Raw genomic sequence first — 16,755 nt, 5'->3', positions numbered from 1 at the left:
GATGTTATAAAGATGGGATTAAGTATTCGGAAAGTATGAGTGTAGGCATATGGATCAAGAGTGGGATTTGTCCATCCCGATGACAGATAGATATACTCTGGGCCCTCTTGGTGGAATGTCGTCTAATTAGCTTGCAAGCATGTGACAAGGTCACACGAGATGACATACCACGGTACGAGTAAAGAGTACTTGTCGGTAACGAGGTTGAACTAGGTATGGATATACCGATGATCAAACCTTGGACAAGTAAAGTATCGCGTGACAAAGGGAATCAGTATCATATGTTAATGGTTCAATCGATCATTGAGTTATCGCTGAATGTGTGGGAGCCATTATGGATCTCCAGGTCCTGCTATTGGTTATTGGTCAGAGAAGAGTCTTGATCATGTCCGCATAGTTCACGAACCGTAGGGTGACACACTTAAGGTTCGATGTTGTATAGTAGCTTCGGAATATGAGATGGAGACCGAATGTTGTTCGGAGTCTCGGATGGGATCCAGGACATCACGAGGAGGCCCGGAATGGTCCGCAGAATAAGATTCATTTAATGGAAGTCATCTTCCGGGGTTCGGGAAAAGTTCCGGTGTTTTGACCGGAGTTTCTAGAAGGTTCTAGAGGGCCACCAGTGGGCCCACCACCCCGGGAGGGGCCACATGGGCCGAGGGAATGCTGCGGGGGGCCTCATGGGCCAGCTGCAGCAGGCCCAAGAGGCCCATCCGGCCAGCCCCAAGAGATAAGATCAAATCCCAAGGGGATAAGATCAAATCCCTAAAAGTTAGGGGGGAGACTTGGGGGGCAACCCTGGCCGCACCCTCCCTCTATAAATAGAGGAGATGGGCAGCCGACCCTTCACCCCTGCACACCAAGTCTGGCTGCCCCCTCTCTTCCTCCACCATAGCTCTGCTCCGGCTTGGCGAAGCCTTGCAGTTTTTCTCTTCCACCACCACCACCACGCCGTCGTGCTGCTGGGATTCCAAGGAGAGCTACCACAACTCCGCTGCCCGCTGGAACGGGGAGAGGACAGACTTCATCGACACCGTACGCACGACCGAGTACGGAAGTGCTGCCGGATTGCAGCACCGGACGATCGACTTCATCAACAATGAGATCAGATCTCGTAAGGCTTTGGATCTTCGAGGGTTAGTCTCTCATACATCTCGTTGCTTTGATCTTCATAGATTAGATCTTGCTTCTTCCTAGATTGCATCTTGGTTTTTGTTCATGTTCACGGTAGAATTTTTCGTTTTCCATGTATCGAACCCATCAATAAGCACCATCAATGATTATGGCCATTACTTCTCTCTTAGTTGGTCGCTCCCAGTCTTTTGCTAGCCTTCACCTGTCTTTCTAAGCTACAACCATTTGGTGTCTATGATGGGATTCGTAGCATAGAAAACAAAAAAATTCCTACCGCAAGAACGAATAATAAGCCAAGATCTAATCTAGTAGATGGTAGCAACGAGATGTATGTGAGACTAACCCTCGAAGATTCCAAAGCCTACGAGATTAGATCTCGTGGTTGATGTAGTCGATCACTTGCCGCTTTCAAAAGCGCGTAGAAGATCTTGACGGTGCCACAATCGGGCAGCACCTCCGCACTCGGTCACACGTTCGGTGTTGATGTCGACGTCCTTCTCCCCGTTCCAGCGGGCAGCGGATGTAGTAGATCCTCCTCGGAATCCCGCCAGCACGACGGCGTGGTGACGGTGGTGGTGGAGATCTGCGGCAAGGCTTCGCCGTAAGCGTTGCGGGAGAATTAGGAGGAGGGAGTAGCTAGGGTTTGGGGGAGGGGGTGCTCTTGGGCACCGGCCTTGGTGCCCCTTGGGTGGTGCGGCCAAGTGTGTAGCCATCCCCCTCCCTCTCCCCCTCATTATATAGGTGGAACCCCCTAGGGTTTGCCCAAAATCCGAATAAGAGTCCAACTCAAAAACTTCCATATTGGTGAAACCTAGTTCAAGTGGGATTGCTCCCTTTCCTTGCTTCATGGCCGGCCAACTAGGTGGAGTCCACCATGGAATCCACCTTCCCACTTGGTGGGTTGGCTAGGGTTGGTGGAGTCCCTTCGGGACTCCTCCTTCCATAGTGATTTATTCCGGATCATTCTAGAAACTTCTACAACCTTCCATAAATTCACCGGACCATTCCCAAACTTGGAATCTGACTTACTATATATGAATATTATTCTCCGGACAATTCCGGAACTCCTCGTGATGTCCTGGATCCCATCCGAGACTTCGAACAACATTCGAACTCCATTCCATATTCCATATCTACTTAAAATGACATCAAATCTTAAGTGTGTCACCCTACGGTTCGAGAACTATGTGGACATGATCGAGACAACTCTCCGATCAATAACTAATAGCGGGACCTGGAGATCCATAATAGCTCCCACATATTCAACGATGACTTCGTGATCGAAAGAACCATTTACATACGATACCGATTCCCTTTGTCACACGATACTTTACTTGTCCGAGGTTCGATCATCGGTATCTCCATACCTAGTTCAACCTCGTTTCCGACAAGTACTCTTTACTCGTACCGTGGTATGTCATCTCTTGTGACCTAGTCACATGCTTGCAAGCTAATCAGACGACATTCCACCGAGAGGGCCCAAAGTATATCTATCTGTCATCGGGATGGACAAATCCCACTCCTGATCCATATGCCTCAACTCACACTTTCCGAATACTTAATCCCATCTTTATAACCACCCATTTACGCAATGGCGTTTGATGTAATCAAAGCATCATTCCGGTGTAAGTGATTTACATGATCTCATGGTCGAAGGACTAGGTAACTATGTATCGAAAGCTTATAGCAAGTTGAACTTAATGACTTGATCTCATGCTATGCTTACTATGGGTGCGTCCATCACATCATTCACCTAATGATATGATCTTGCTATTAATAACATCCTATGTTCATGATCAGGAAACCATGATCATCTATTAATCAACAAGCTAGTTAAATGAGAGGCTTACTAGGAACTCTGGTTGTTTACACAACACACATGTATCAATGTTTCCGGTTAATACAATTACAGTATGGAGTGTAAACATTTATCATGAACACTAAGATATAACAATAACTATTTTAGTATTGCCTCTCGGGCATATCTCCAACAGTCTAATACTTACAAAGTTCTATGAAAAGTGTAACAGCAACCCACATAACCATTGAAAATGAAATATGCTACTACCAAATTAGCTGTCGCAAGCTCAATAATTCTAGATAGATTTACAAAACATTTTTCATAAACCCGTGATAATTAATTTAAATGGGAGATAGTAATTGTTTTCCTGCTGATGCATGCATTCTGTCCTTAAAAAAGGAGGCTGATAAGATCTCGGACAAGCCATAAATTAAAGAGTTCTTGAAACTTAGAGAATGCAAAACATATAATGATGAATCGACTACGTGGAGACGCCACACGAAGAGGGATGGAGGGATAAGAAAAAGAATGCATATGCTAGCGAGACGTGGTTGGAGGACGAGACATCTTGCGAGTTGCAATTTGCATCTAGACATGTTAAATGAAAAAACAGATGTCAAGGTTTGTAACATAATCACAAACAACAGACACTTTCACATGAGCATTCATAGTGAAAAATAAGTGTAAATATCTACTAATATTTTGTAGCAACACATGAGATATCTTGCTAAGTGGCAGTTAGTTAATGCAAAGAGTAGAGCGTCCTTGCAATGATAAATGTGGAGGTAGAGTTAAGAGCTGAAAAAGTGTGAGGTAACCGTGAATCTTATCAAAGATTTTTCAAGATAGGATGAAATACATGGGCAAGCAATGTAAAGAATGATGGTTACATGGCAGGGTAACAACAACGGTGCAAAATGTAGAGCGTCGTGAGGTTACATGGCGAGTTCACCCGAGGAACTAAACCCAAGAAGATTCAGTGAATGGGTGTACTGGCTGGAAGTAAAAAAAACACGTTGGCTTTTTAACTGATATAAGAAAGTCAATACACAACACAAGAGAAAAAAAGATATTAACATTAAAGAATGAAAAATATAGCATTTGATCAATGATATATTATATTATTTTTTCGTGGCAACACACGGGCGTTCAACTAGTAGGGGTAATGGTAAAACAATTCCAATGCACGGCGCGGTTCTCATAGACATAATCGCACATGGTTTACACTCCCGGAGTCGTATGCCATAACTTATATCACACATGACTCTTTTCATATCATGGTGGGTGATGTACACAAATATCACATACACTTTTACTGAATTAATCATGTGCCACTTAAAACCCTAAATTGCAATTTGTTAACATGAAAGTTTGCTACCTCATGGGAAGAAAACACAGAATCAATGAAAACGATACTATTCCATGGCCTTGGTCACATGTATATATTAATGGAGCATTTTAGTTACACATGACAAACAAAAGTACAATACACTTAATATTTAGAAGGCCCGTGATCAATATTTTCCGCCCAGATTACATAAAAAATAACTAATTCAACTAAGAGATCTCGTCAGCAGGGTCTTTGCGCGAGCTTCATGTCTCAGCCGCGTCGGCAGCATTGCTTTTGGCCTTGCCCCTTTTCGTTTCGGCTTTGGCTTGGGATCTTTGAGGCTAACCTTCTTCTTCAACACGTCACCGTCACTCGGAATAGCATGCACAAGCGACCGGACGACATAGTAGTCTGAAAGCCCTCCACACTATGCACCTTGCAAAATAGTTTCATATGTCACATATTAATCACGAACAAAAGTGAAACAGCTAAGAAATAAATTAAAGTAAGAAAAACTCAAACAAAGAAAATAATTTTATAAACTTAAAATATTGAAATAAAGTCAAAATAAACAATCGGAAAAATGAAAGTCAGAGGAAAATAAAAAATAAAAGAAACAAAAGGCAAAAGGCAAAAAAAGAAAAGATAAGCACTTCGGTCCAACATGGGCCGGCCCAAGGAACAGGCGTTTCTATTCGCCGAGGATGCCGGCGGCTGGGTTTTCTTCCTCTTGGACTCCATTGGCTGCGCAGCGGCTCTCCATCTGCGAACTCGTCGGCCAGTGGACCTACTCAGCGTGCGGTTCGACGTCCTCCTCCGGCGAGGTTTTTTGGCTTGCCCTTCGTGCCCTCGTCTGTAGAGTCTTTTTCTCGGCCCGCCGCCCTCCAGCTCTGTCGCCTTCTGCCCGTTCGCCTTGAAGCATCAAGGTGGGTAGGCTTGGTTCAGATCTTGATTCTCTCCCAGTTTGATTTTCCCCCAACTTCTTAGATGGAATAGCATCCATGCATCAACTAGAAGGTTGTCTGTTTTGGATTGAGAGCTGGTTGAAATTTGGGTTATGTTTCGTTGAAGCCCTAACTTCGCCCGGTTTCAAAGCTACAGTATTGATCTAGTACTAATTTAAAGCCTGTTTTTCTAGGTTGAAAGTTGAATTTTCTCACAGGAAGTTCTGTTTGCTTTGCAGGCCTGCGATACCCGTTGCATTTATCCTCACCATGGCCAAAAACAATACCTCACCCAAGACAACGTCGAGATGCTTGATGGAGGGCGTCACCATGGTGCATGATTTCGAGGTGACCAGTTACGAGTTGCTCGATGGCATCGGCCCCGGTAGGTTCGTTCGCTCATGCAACTTCAGCGTGGCTGGCTACGAATGGTTTATCAGTTTCTTCCCGGATGGGTGGACGTTGGAATATGCTGGCTATGCATCGGTCTTTCTGGAACGTGTCATCGAAGGGAATGATGCACATCTGGTGAGGACCAAGTTCACCTTAAACATTCTGGAGAAAGACGGTGAAGCACAAATAACAAGCTTTGACGTGATAGGCATAGGCCATGCCTTCTCGCGAGGAAATTCATATCTGGGCTATCCAAAATTTGTTGAGAAATCGAAGCTGAAGTCGTTGTCGCAAGTGATAAATGGCTACTTTATTATTCGCTGTGTTCTCACCGTGATAAAAGAACCTCGCACGGAGCTTAAGATGAAGACTGTTGTTGTTCCGCAGCCGAATCTGCATGACCAGCTCTGGCAAATGTGCAAGGATGGACAAGGGGCAGATGTGACATTCAGTGTATGTGACCAATTGTTCAATGCTCACAGATGCTTGTTGGCAGCACGGTCACCAGTTTTCAAGGCAGAGCTCTTTGGTCCGATGAAGGAGAAGGAAACACAGTGCATCAAAATTGATGACATGGACCCTCATATCTTTGAAGCGCTTCTTCACTTTGTATACACAGATTTCATGCTAGATGATGGGCACTACAAAGAAGGCAAAGTCGCAAAACTGCAGCATCTTCTTGTTGCGGCCGATCGATATGGATTGGATAGGTTAAAGGTGATGTGTGAAAGTAAATTATGTGAGGGCATTGACGTGGAGACTGTTGCGACTTCATTGGTTTTAGCAGAGCAACACCACTGCATGAATCTCCAGAAGGCTTGCATCGAGTTCATGGCTCCCCGCAGTGTGCTACGAGCTGTCATGGCAACTGAAGGATTTAAGCATTTGCTAGCGAGCTCTCCCTTGGTCATGAAAGAGATATTGGACATGCTGTCCCTTAGTGACTAGTCCTGTTCAGAGGTTAAATAATAATATGCTCAACTCATTGACTAGAATGCACATAATCATGTTCAGTTGTCTACATTTAATTATATCAGGTTGAGTAACTCTTGAAGGCATAATATTTGACAAAAATGTTGTCTCTGTTTCATCTTCTCTTAAAGGGGTGCTTGTTTCATTCACTGGCAGTATGGATTCTAATACGTACTAGGTTCATTCATTTCAGTATTGATTCTAATACTTCCATTTGTCGGCTCATCCATTTCAGTATTGATTCTAATACTTCCATTTGTCGGTTCATCCATTGGCAGCATAGACCTTTTATTTTCTTCAAGAAGATGGTACCCTTTTGGCTGTGCACTGTTCCACTCATCTGTTTATTCAGATTTTTTGCTCTATGGTTGAATTTATTACAACAGTAATAATAACATTTATCGATCTCATGGTCTGAAATTGACTAATTTACATCACGGGAAAATTTGAAGGACTTTGTAGATAAACATCATGGTTTTATATATATATATATAATGGCCTAAAATCAATGGCGGAGCTAGAACGAAATAGTTGGGCGGGCCAGACTAAAAGTGAGAAAAATTTAATGGACTAGATAAGAATTTGGGGAAATTTGAGCGTAAAATCATGCTATTAAGGCGCTAACCAAGAATTTTGGGTAAGAGAAAAATTAGGGGTAATAGAGAAATCTGGCAAAACGAGTAGTAACAAATATAACTGCTTGTTACTAGTGCCAACTTATGTTTCAGGAAAATCAACGAGCAGCCAAAGGAGCGCCGTATGTCTACTTGGGCCATTTTCGTATTGGGCTTTCCCTCACTAGCCAAGATAACGTGGAATAGGAGGTCGTTGCATGCCTGGGTCGCTGCGACCCGTTGCGAGCCTGCCTGCATGCTTGGTTTATGTACTGGTTCTAGCATATTGGGCCAACAATACATATGTATATAGGCTTTTGGCGAAAATCCTGGGCGGGCCACGGCCCAGGTCGGCCCCTACATAGCTCCGCCAGTGCCTAAAATTAAAGTTGAGACCATCAAACGTTCAAATTAACCAAGCATCAGAAGTTTGAAACTGTGGGAGATCCTTTTATGATTAATAACATTATTTAATTTTTATTTATTCATACTTGCCTGGGGTATTTTGGAAAAATATACATCCCAGTCTCTATGGCACGTACAGACGCACCGCCACGAGGCCCACTCCCCTTGTTCCTCTTTCCTTCTCGATCTCCCAACCTCGATGCAACCAGCTCCTGCGACGCAGCCGGCTGCCTCCCTGTCAGTGGAGGAGCCAAGAAGAAATCCGAGCCTAGGCGAATCATAAGCTAAGCAAAAAAAAATGCGAAAATCGCAACCGGATATTATGATAGAAATGTAATAAAAAATATAAGTACTAATTTTGAAGAAGTCGATGAATCAAAGAAGTTTGCTTTGTTCAAATAAGTGGACGTCGTGGCCACGGAAACACAAACCTTGCGTGATGAGATATCAACAATATTTTAAAGAAGTCAAGTGAATTTTATATAATTCTTTAGTTTCATCATTCAATCTAGCCAATTTAGTTGCCACACTTTGGTTTTGATTATAAGATCGAGCGTTACAATGGTGCACTAAATACCTTCCACATTTTCTGAAATTAAAGATTTGGTATAATGATTTAATTACAGCATAAAATATTTACAAGGATTTTCCTTGCTCAGATTTCAGATAGAGAAGTGGTCAACCAGATGAACAAACCTTATTTTTTTCCCAGTTCATAGATTAAAATCACACCCGGCGTTGTGATGGCGAGTAAGCAAGCGGCCGCCGCCGGTCGTCGTCCTAAACCGGCAGCCTGCGGCGGAGTCTTCAAGCACCGTGCCGGTGTTGCCTTTGTGCGTCCCTGCTGCTCACGTCGGCAGCGCTGCAACCGCCGTACGGGAAACGATCGAACGATTCAGTCGTGGACGGAAGGATGGAACTGGCTCCTGACTCCTGACTCGTTACATATGTTTGGACGTGGATAGGTCCTAGGCGTCCTAGGGAGTCCCTGTACCCCGCCGCCGCCGTCCGCGACGCGCGCCAGGCTCACCCACCACCGCCTGCAACGAGGCCGGCGACCTCCATGTACCCCGCCGCAACCGCTTGAGACGCGCGCGAGGCGAGGCGAGGCCACATTCCACAACCGTGGAGTTGGAGGGGAAGCAAGGGCAGCACCGCGCCGTCCGCTCGCAGGACGCAGGACCGTTTCAGTCACCCACCACTCTGGCCGGACCACGCAACTCGGGCGTATTCTCCCTTGTAGCCGATGAAGAAGACGCCGGCGCGCGCCTCCGCCGCCGCCCACTCCTTGTTACGCAGAACAAGGTGCGCGCGCGTGCTCGCCCTGTCCACTCTCTCCCCTCCATTACCTCCGGCCGCGCTCAAATTAGATGCTTCGCGGCGTTGGGGCCGTAGGTACCCTCTCTCGATGTTGCTATTGTTGGTGAGGCATGGTGGGCTTAGCAGTTGCTTCTGCACTGTGTAAAAAAAATGAAACAGTGTCTAGGAGGAACTAGAAACACTATTGATATAGTAGAAGCGGGACCTCGGTGTAAGAATTCCAGAAATTCGTTCCTGACAGGATTCGAACTCTGGTCGTTGGGTTGCGCCACTGCGACCCCAACCACTAGGCTATGCACTGTGTAGGTATTGCTGTCTCGGTCTACCTCTGTTTCTCTGCTTAATTTGATTGTTCAGAACCTCAGCTCTCAATCGTGTTTTGTCTGGCAATTGTGGCGAGATGAAGTATTTGCCTAGTGATTCGTAGGCGGCAACATTAGTTAGTCATAAAAGGAAACTGGACACCACTGGAAGAATGTTAATGCTATTGGTAGTGCAGGCGAGTTGTTTACAAGTACTGGACTTCTACTTATATGCCTAATTTATCCTACATGCAGCCAATATGCCATTGACCAAACATCTACGAGTTGCCATCATCGATAGCAATCCTGCATTGAAGTCAAGAGGTTATCTGAAGAAAGATGGTATGCCTGATTCAAGGGTCAGCACTGTTACCCCTGCAACCATTTCCTTCTTCAGAGGTAAGATTGTAAACCTAAAATGGGTACGACGTTACTTGGTTCAAGTCAGAATTCTGGATGTGTCTGCCATGTATCACTATCAGTATCTGGAATTTAAGGTGCTTAGTATGTCATGGTTGTAATACAGAAAGGACGGCACCTTTTGTTGGGTTTGACTGTTGTTTTTTAAGTTGATCTGAATAACCATTTATGCTTTACACTAGCTTGTTCCTACAACCTTAAAAGTACCTCTCACGACCTTCTGCTTTGCAATTTTAGCTAATTGATACGTGCGCCTAGCACTTATTATAACGCAATTTTTAGCTGAGCTGCATTTCTTGTCAAGTTTAGTGCAGAGTGTGCAGTGATAACCTGAAACTTCATGTCAAATAAGCACGACCACGTGGGTACAAGTAACCGTGATGATCTATGTATGGCCGGCAATCCTTTTATGTTGCCATCGGTTGGGACTTTTTCACACGTTTGATTAAATCTGTTGCACTATTTGCATACTGGGAGTGAAAATAGGAAACTTGTCAACATGTACTTTGAGAAGTTTAACATCTTAAACATATGTTATCATGTGTTTGCAGCTACTTCTAGTTTAGGTGCTAGCGATTATATTGCATAACAGGACATATTTTTCATACTTGTACCATGTCATTTGCCAGATATTGGTGCATGGGAGCATATTCAACAGCAAAGAAACAGTTTCTTTGGTAAAATGCAGGTAATGACATGCAATTCGTTTCATATGTATGACCTTTTTCTGTACAAATGCTTGTGCTTGATCAGAATCTAAACAAATCACCGATGCTTCTGGTAGTAGGTTTCTTAATTCATGCATTTATCTCCGTGAACAAAGTTGACTAAACTATTGAATCAATCGCTGTTCAATTAACATGCAATTTATACTTAACATTTTCAAAGAATTCCCACTCAATTCCCAAATGGGGAAGTAGGAACATAGAACATAGTGACACAGTGTTATTACCTTATTCTACATGTGTTTTATCTATCCTATTTCATCTTTAGGATATAATAGAAGATCACTTGAAGCTTTGCTATTGGATAGTACTTATAATATGGTTTAATTTATGCACATTAGGCTATCATTGTGTGATCCTTGTACAGAAACTGTCCAACCATATGCGCAGGCATTATCACTTGGCTCCTTTAACTTGCAATTTTTACGAATTATTATTTGCAGGTATGGGATTACACTGGACTAGGATACACAAGGTACAATGCAAGAGATGTGTGTAAAGAACATCTTGGGTATGTTTTGAGAGAAGCTGATGTAATTGCCTTATCCAATTCTTTTGCTGGTTCGCTGATAACATTTTGCTTTGTTTTTGGTACTGTGTAGATGTGTGGTGGAGAACAAGGTTCTTTGCAACTCACTTTTGTTACGTTTACAGGTTTGTCTTTTTCTTTAAACTCTGGATGATTTGAATTTGGATCTAGATTTTAGTTCTGACTAGCACAAAACCCGTGCGTTGCTACGGCATCACATTAGATCAAACAAACAACATTTTCGAAAAATAAAAAATTATACACGTGAAAAAAATGGAACTATGTTCTGGTACATCCAGGTTATTTAACACTGGCATTATGTATATATCATAGATACAGAGCAAGGCAGGAAGGATATAAATAGATGATTCAGCTATTATTATTTACCCTACATGAGGAAGGCTTGAAAAGCGATGGGCAATGGCGAAAATGGTGATATGCAGGCCACACACAATGGTATTTTTACGTGAAAACTCACACGAAAACTCACACGAGTAAGTATCAACATAATATGTACATGCAAAATTTTACTTCACTTTTTTTTGAAACTTTTAAATAGTATTTTTTTGAACTTTTCGTAAATGGGTGCGCGCGTACCCAGGTTCCATTCGTCCGGGTCGTGGGCAATGGCTCTTACCTACATGCACTTAAATGTACCAGTAATCGACGCACGTACATGCATCATCGGTCTCTCTGACGGCAGGTGGTCTCAGAAGGTAACGATGGTGGAAACCGAGTGCTGGGCTACGTCGATATCGCCGGCCTGACAGCATATTCCTTGACTACATCACAAAGATATAGGTGATCATGCCCGTAGACACTGCCTTTCAGTGCCAGTCCAACGACACCAAGCAGGGCATGGCCGTCATCGCGCCCATGGACACTGGCACACTGCCTTCGAGGCCGTCCGCAGCGGCGCGCTATCCGACCTCACTACCGAGTAGCTCTGGTCGCTCATGCTGCAGCACGCTGCGCCGAGGTACTTTCCGCTCCTGATCATCTCTGCGCGGGCCCGTGGCTACCCCGTTGTTCATGTTCGCGTACCGCGTGAGCATCACCGACGCCGCAGGCATGATCCGGGTCATGTCCGGCTGGGCCAACGTGTACTCGATCTCCACGGTCATGGTGTATGGGCGAGTGTGGCACCAAGGGCAGGGCCGCCGGGTTGGCATGATGCAAGAGACGGTCTGTGCAAAGCTGCGTTGGCCAAGTGGCGGGTGCTCATGCGGCTAGGGCTCCAGAATTGGGCAGCGGAAACGGCACAGGACACGCAGTAGCATTCTACCAGACTTCGGTGATAGCAAAGCATCGTCAAAGTGGAAGAGGCGTTGGCAGAGATCTAGGACCGTAGATTTGTTGATTGCAGCAACCGCCTTGGCCTCGAAACAGCCAGGCACAAACCTCAACCAGTGCACCTTTGGCGAGATGCAGCACTTGGCGTACCTTCCACGCCAGAGGGACCATCCACAGGAGCCAGCCATTGATCGATTGTGGTCTAGGGTTTCTCGACTGGGAACCTTATCTCACGATTCGGCTGAATATGTTGGATCCAGTAATCGGGAAAGAGAGCCGCGACCAGTATATGATTTTGTTGAATCGGCGGTCGGGCGGAAACGTATCTGGGATGAGTTGGTCAGCTTCATAGTCCATGTCCCACACTCCAGCCACTCCATCGTATTGTATATGCATATCTGTTTTGCAACCACTCCGTTATCAATACGCCATGGTTGATGAGTCAGGGCTTGCAAGATGTATGTAGCACTACAGTGTTAGACAGCCGTAACCGTTCTAGAACGATAAGATCATCCAGATTGCTTGATCGCAAAAATAAATAAATAAAAGAGTGGTTACAGGATGGATTAGGAGGTCATGTCTTTTTACGTTTCCCGGTGCATGCTGTTGCTGTCGATGCGATTTGGATGGACAAGGTTTTATTTTCTTGTAGCGCTTCTCGGTTGAGTTATAATCTCTTTAGAGCTCTATATAGTTACCCGAAAAAATAGTTCTATATAATAACCTAGACCAATAATTTCAGTCAAACTCTGTTCCGATCATACTACTTGGACACGGCCGGACGCCAACTCTATTCCGATGTTAGCAAGGAGAGGATTAAAAAACATTGGGCCAGCCGGAAGACGTTGGGCCTAAAAATTTCTTTGGTCCGTTTGTGACACCAGCCAGCCACCTATTACAATTTAATAGTAAAGATGTTTGGGGAGTGGTGTTTTGGAACATGGGAGCATATGCTCCCTATATTTTGAAATGCATCTTACACATATTTTAAATATCAAAAAAATTGAAACAAAAAATTCGCACGTACATCTTCACGTGCTACGCGCTCACAAAGTCGTTTCATAAAAAATGAACTTATCATGTGACGTGTGTAAAAAACACAAAATTCAGTGTTGAAAACAAAGCTTTTCGATAAGTTTTCTCTTTTTTACATAGGCCACAAAAAAATATTATTTTTTCGTGAAACTTGACGCATATACATATATTATGGAGATGTACATGTAGAATTTTTTGTCAAAATTTTTCCACACTTCAAAATATGTTTTGTTGGTAGAGGGAGCATACGCACCCGGGAGCCGAATTGAATTTCCGAGATGTTTGTACTCATCTAATACTAGCTCACTCCATACAAATGGTCTGTTTTCTAGTTTACAAATTTGCTGAATAATGTACAACCTTACAGTCCACGTGTTCAAAAGAGCAAAGTAAGTCTTATCCAAGAGGCTTTTGTATAACAAATAGATGTATTTGCTTTAAGACACCTAATTCCTATGCATTAGATTCTATTAGCTGTACACAATACCTTGCTACTGACAGTATGGTTTTGTTACAACTGTTGATCATGAAGCACACTCTACTTTTTTGTGCATTGCTAATAGTCTTATTCATAAGTGATAAAATGATCTCACATATCCTAAAAGTCTGAAAGAACATAATTTGTGGAATTGCACAGTTTGGTGTTTTGCAGCCAGCTGATGGGTTCATGTTGTAAGCTGACTTTTTTTCCATTGAAATAGTCACCTTATTTTGATTCTTAAGATGTTTACCTTATCAGGAGCAAAAGAAGACATTGAAAAGATGATCTACCCTACCCGATTAGTATCTCTTGCTTTCCCCTCAAAGAGCAGACAAGGAGCAGCAGGGGTGAAGTCACCATCAACTGAGGCAGGTTCCACCGGTCATACTTCAGAGGAATTTCGTAGTAATTTGGTTAAACTTGACCTAAGCGATGGACAGACTTTATATTCGAAGTTGGTGGTAAGTTCCTATATCCGCTTCTCCATTCATTTGAACTTTTGTATCTCCTCATTGCCTTCAACCACCTATGCAAACTTATGGTCACAGGTAGGAGCTGATGGTTCTAAGTCAAATGTAAGGAAAACTGTGGGCATAAAAACATCTGGGTGGAATTATCCTCAGAGTGCGATTATATGTACAATTGAGCATATTGCAGATAATGACTCTGCATGGCAGAGGTTTCTCCCTTCTGGTCCAATTGCCCTACTTCCAATCGGTAACAATTTCAGCAATATAGTGTGGACAATGAGCCCAGAAGAGGCATTGCACCATAAATCAACCAGCACTGAAGATTTTTTGAAGTCGGTGAACCATGCATTGGATTTTGGTTATGGTCCGCATCCCAACTCCAGTAGCATTGATCATTACATGGAAAGGTTATTTTCTGGCATTGGAGATACTGCAGTATCTACAAAAGAATGCTTCGAAGTGCCACCGAAAGCAATTGGATTGATCTCTGAGAGAATGGCATTTCCATTATCACTGATGCATTCCCATGATTATGTTTCAAAAGGGCTAGCGCTAGTTGGTGATGTTGCCCATATAGTCCACCCCTTAGCCGGCCAAGGTGTCAATTTGGGTTTTGGAGATGCAGCTGCCTTAGCAAACATCATTTCTGATGGAGTTTCTGTTGGTGCTGATATTGGAGATGCAAGTACTTTTTTTTTGAAATAACTAAGTACTAATAATGCTATGTTTTGGTTAGATTTATTCAGATACCACTGTGTCCTAGCTTTTATGGGCATCTCTTGTTTAGGACCTAATTAAATGCAAGCAAAAGTTATACAGCTACTCATTCAGCAGCTTTATCTTCTTTTTTGCGAATCTTCCTTTATTTGGGTGCACATATTATCGTATGTCATAATGTACTCCCTCCAATCCATAATAGGTGTTCGGGATTTTGTACTAATCTAGTACAAAGTTTGTACTAAGTCACCGTCACTTACTTTGGATTGGAGGGAGTAGCTAGTCTTGTATAAACAACATCATGTGTATCATCCACAGCAAACTAACCAAACCTGTTCCCATTTGCCAGCTATCTTTGCTAAGTCGGTACGAGAAAAACCGGAAGGCTGCCAATGTTGCAATGATGGCAGTTCTAGATGGCTTCCAGAAGATGTACTCTGTCGATTTCGGACCCCTCAACATCTTAAGAGCCGCCGCATTCGATGGTGCCCAGTACATATCACCACTGAAAAAGAACATCATCTCGTACGCAATGGGTGACAGAAAATCACCTATATTTTCATAGGAAGCAGGTCTTGCAAACTTCTCGGATGTTTACTGTTTTGTACCTAATGTTATCCTAGTTTATCTAGTATGGCAATACTGCCCATCCGTCAGGATCTGATATCCATAGATTTACATAATATATATGCAGCATAGCAAAGCATATGTTAGGCAGAATGATTTAGTGGTTGAAAGTATATTGGAAACAATTACATACTTGCTGAAATTATCACATCAGCCCTGCTTATTGCTATGACAACAACTTGTCCTCAAGTAAGAGGACCGTGAACACTGACTGCTTCGAAAAAAGAACACAAAATTGCATTTCACAGGCAAAGACTAGGAATTCTTCCACTGCAGTCTAAAATGTGCAAAAGGAAACCAAGTGACACTATACTCGGAACAATGCTAGAGAAAGTTCCACCAAAAAGTTGTTTTTATTAGCGTTGGACACAGCCCAGCACCGCATGACCTAATAAAAAGATTCACTGCAATGAAAGATAACCTGCTGGTTGCTTGATCCACTATTGATGTTTTAAATGATTTTCTTTCTAGTTAGAGATCTCTTGCATGTTTGACCTTCATAAGACTGGTCAGTTTTAGATATGCTTATCTCTGAACTATCCCTGTTGGAATAACTGAGAAAAAGAAACATGATGAACTCACTATTCAAGCTTTTTCTACTACGAGAAATCTGGTCTGGGTACTTCTTTACATACATACAACAAATGATTTCAAGTTTCTAAAAAGTTAAATAAAAAATGTGAGTGTTCACAAGAATGAGTTTACAATTCCTATAATTTTTAGAACCAAAATCGAAACACACATTAAGAAACAAAAAAAAACAAAAAATTGTTGTTTTGTCTTTTTGTGACACTATTCATATTAGATTTTTTTTCTCTGTTTGTGTTCCGAATTTGGTTCTGAAAATTTTAAGGATTGTAAACACACATCTTGTAAACTCTCACATATTTTTTTCAAACTTTTCTGAAACTTGGAATTCTGAACTTTCCAAAGTGGTGCCATGGTATCATTTAGAGATTGGTAATGAACGTAGAGATCCGGAACAGCTACGTGACAACAACTGGATTCGTTCTGTAGCCAGGATCAGCTCCCCTATCCAGCTGACGCAATACCTTGAGATTTGGGACATCGTGCAGGCAACCACCCTCGACCCACTGCGTTCGGACTCCATTTCTTGGCTTTTATCCCCCAGTGGGACCTATAGCGCACGTTCGGCCTACAAGGCACAATTCCTAGGTAGCCACCCCGGCTTCGTTGCCAAGAAGATTTGGGAGGCTCATGCGGAACCGAAGTGTAAATT

General features: G+C 43.1%; 1 protein-coding gene and 1 pseudogene across 1 annotated transcript; both read left to right on the top strand.

Moving 5' to 3' along the window:
• The first annotated feature begins 5,482 nt into the window (after positions 1-5,482).
• Positions 5,483-6,553, top strand: LOC124671308 (BTB/POZ and MATH domain-containing protein 1-like). The gene has a single exon (XM_047207698.1). The coding sequence runs from the start codon at positions 5,483-5,485 to the stop codon at positions 6,551-6,553; it is 1,071 nt and encodes a 356-aa protein (XP_047063654.1).
• Positions 6,554-8,842: 2,289 nt separating this feature from the next.
• LOC124670246 lies at positions 8,843-15,453 on the top strand (annotated as a pseudogene).
• The last annotated feature ends 1,302 nt before the right edge of the window (positions 15,454-16,755 follow it).

Source organism: Lolium rigidum, chromosome 7, assembly GCF_022539505.1.
Source record: "Lolium rigidum isolate FL_2022 chromosome 7, APGP_CSIRO_Lrig_0.1, whole genome shotgun sequence".
Lineage (NCBI taxonomy): Eukaryota > Viridiplantae > Streptophyta > Magnoliopsida > Poales > Poaceae > Lolium > Lolium rigidum.
The sequence above is the reverse complement of the archived record's forward strand: the minus strand, read 5'-3'. Positions and strand labels throughout refer to the sequence as shown.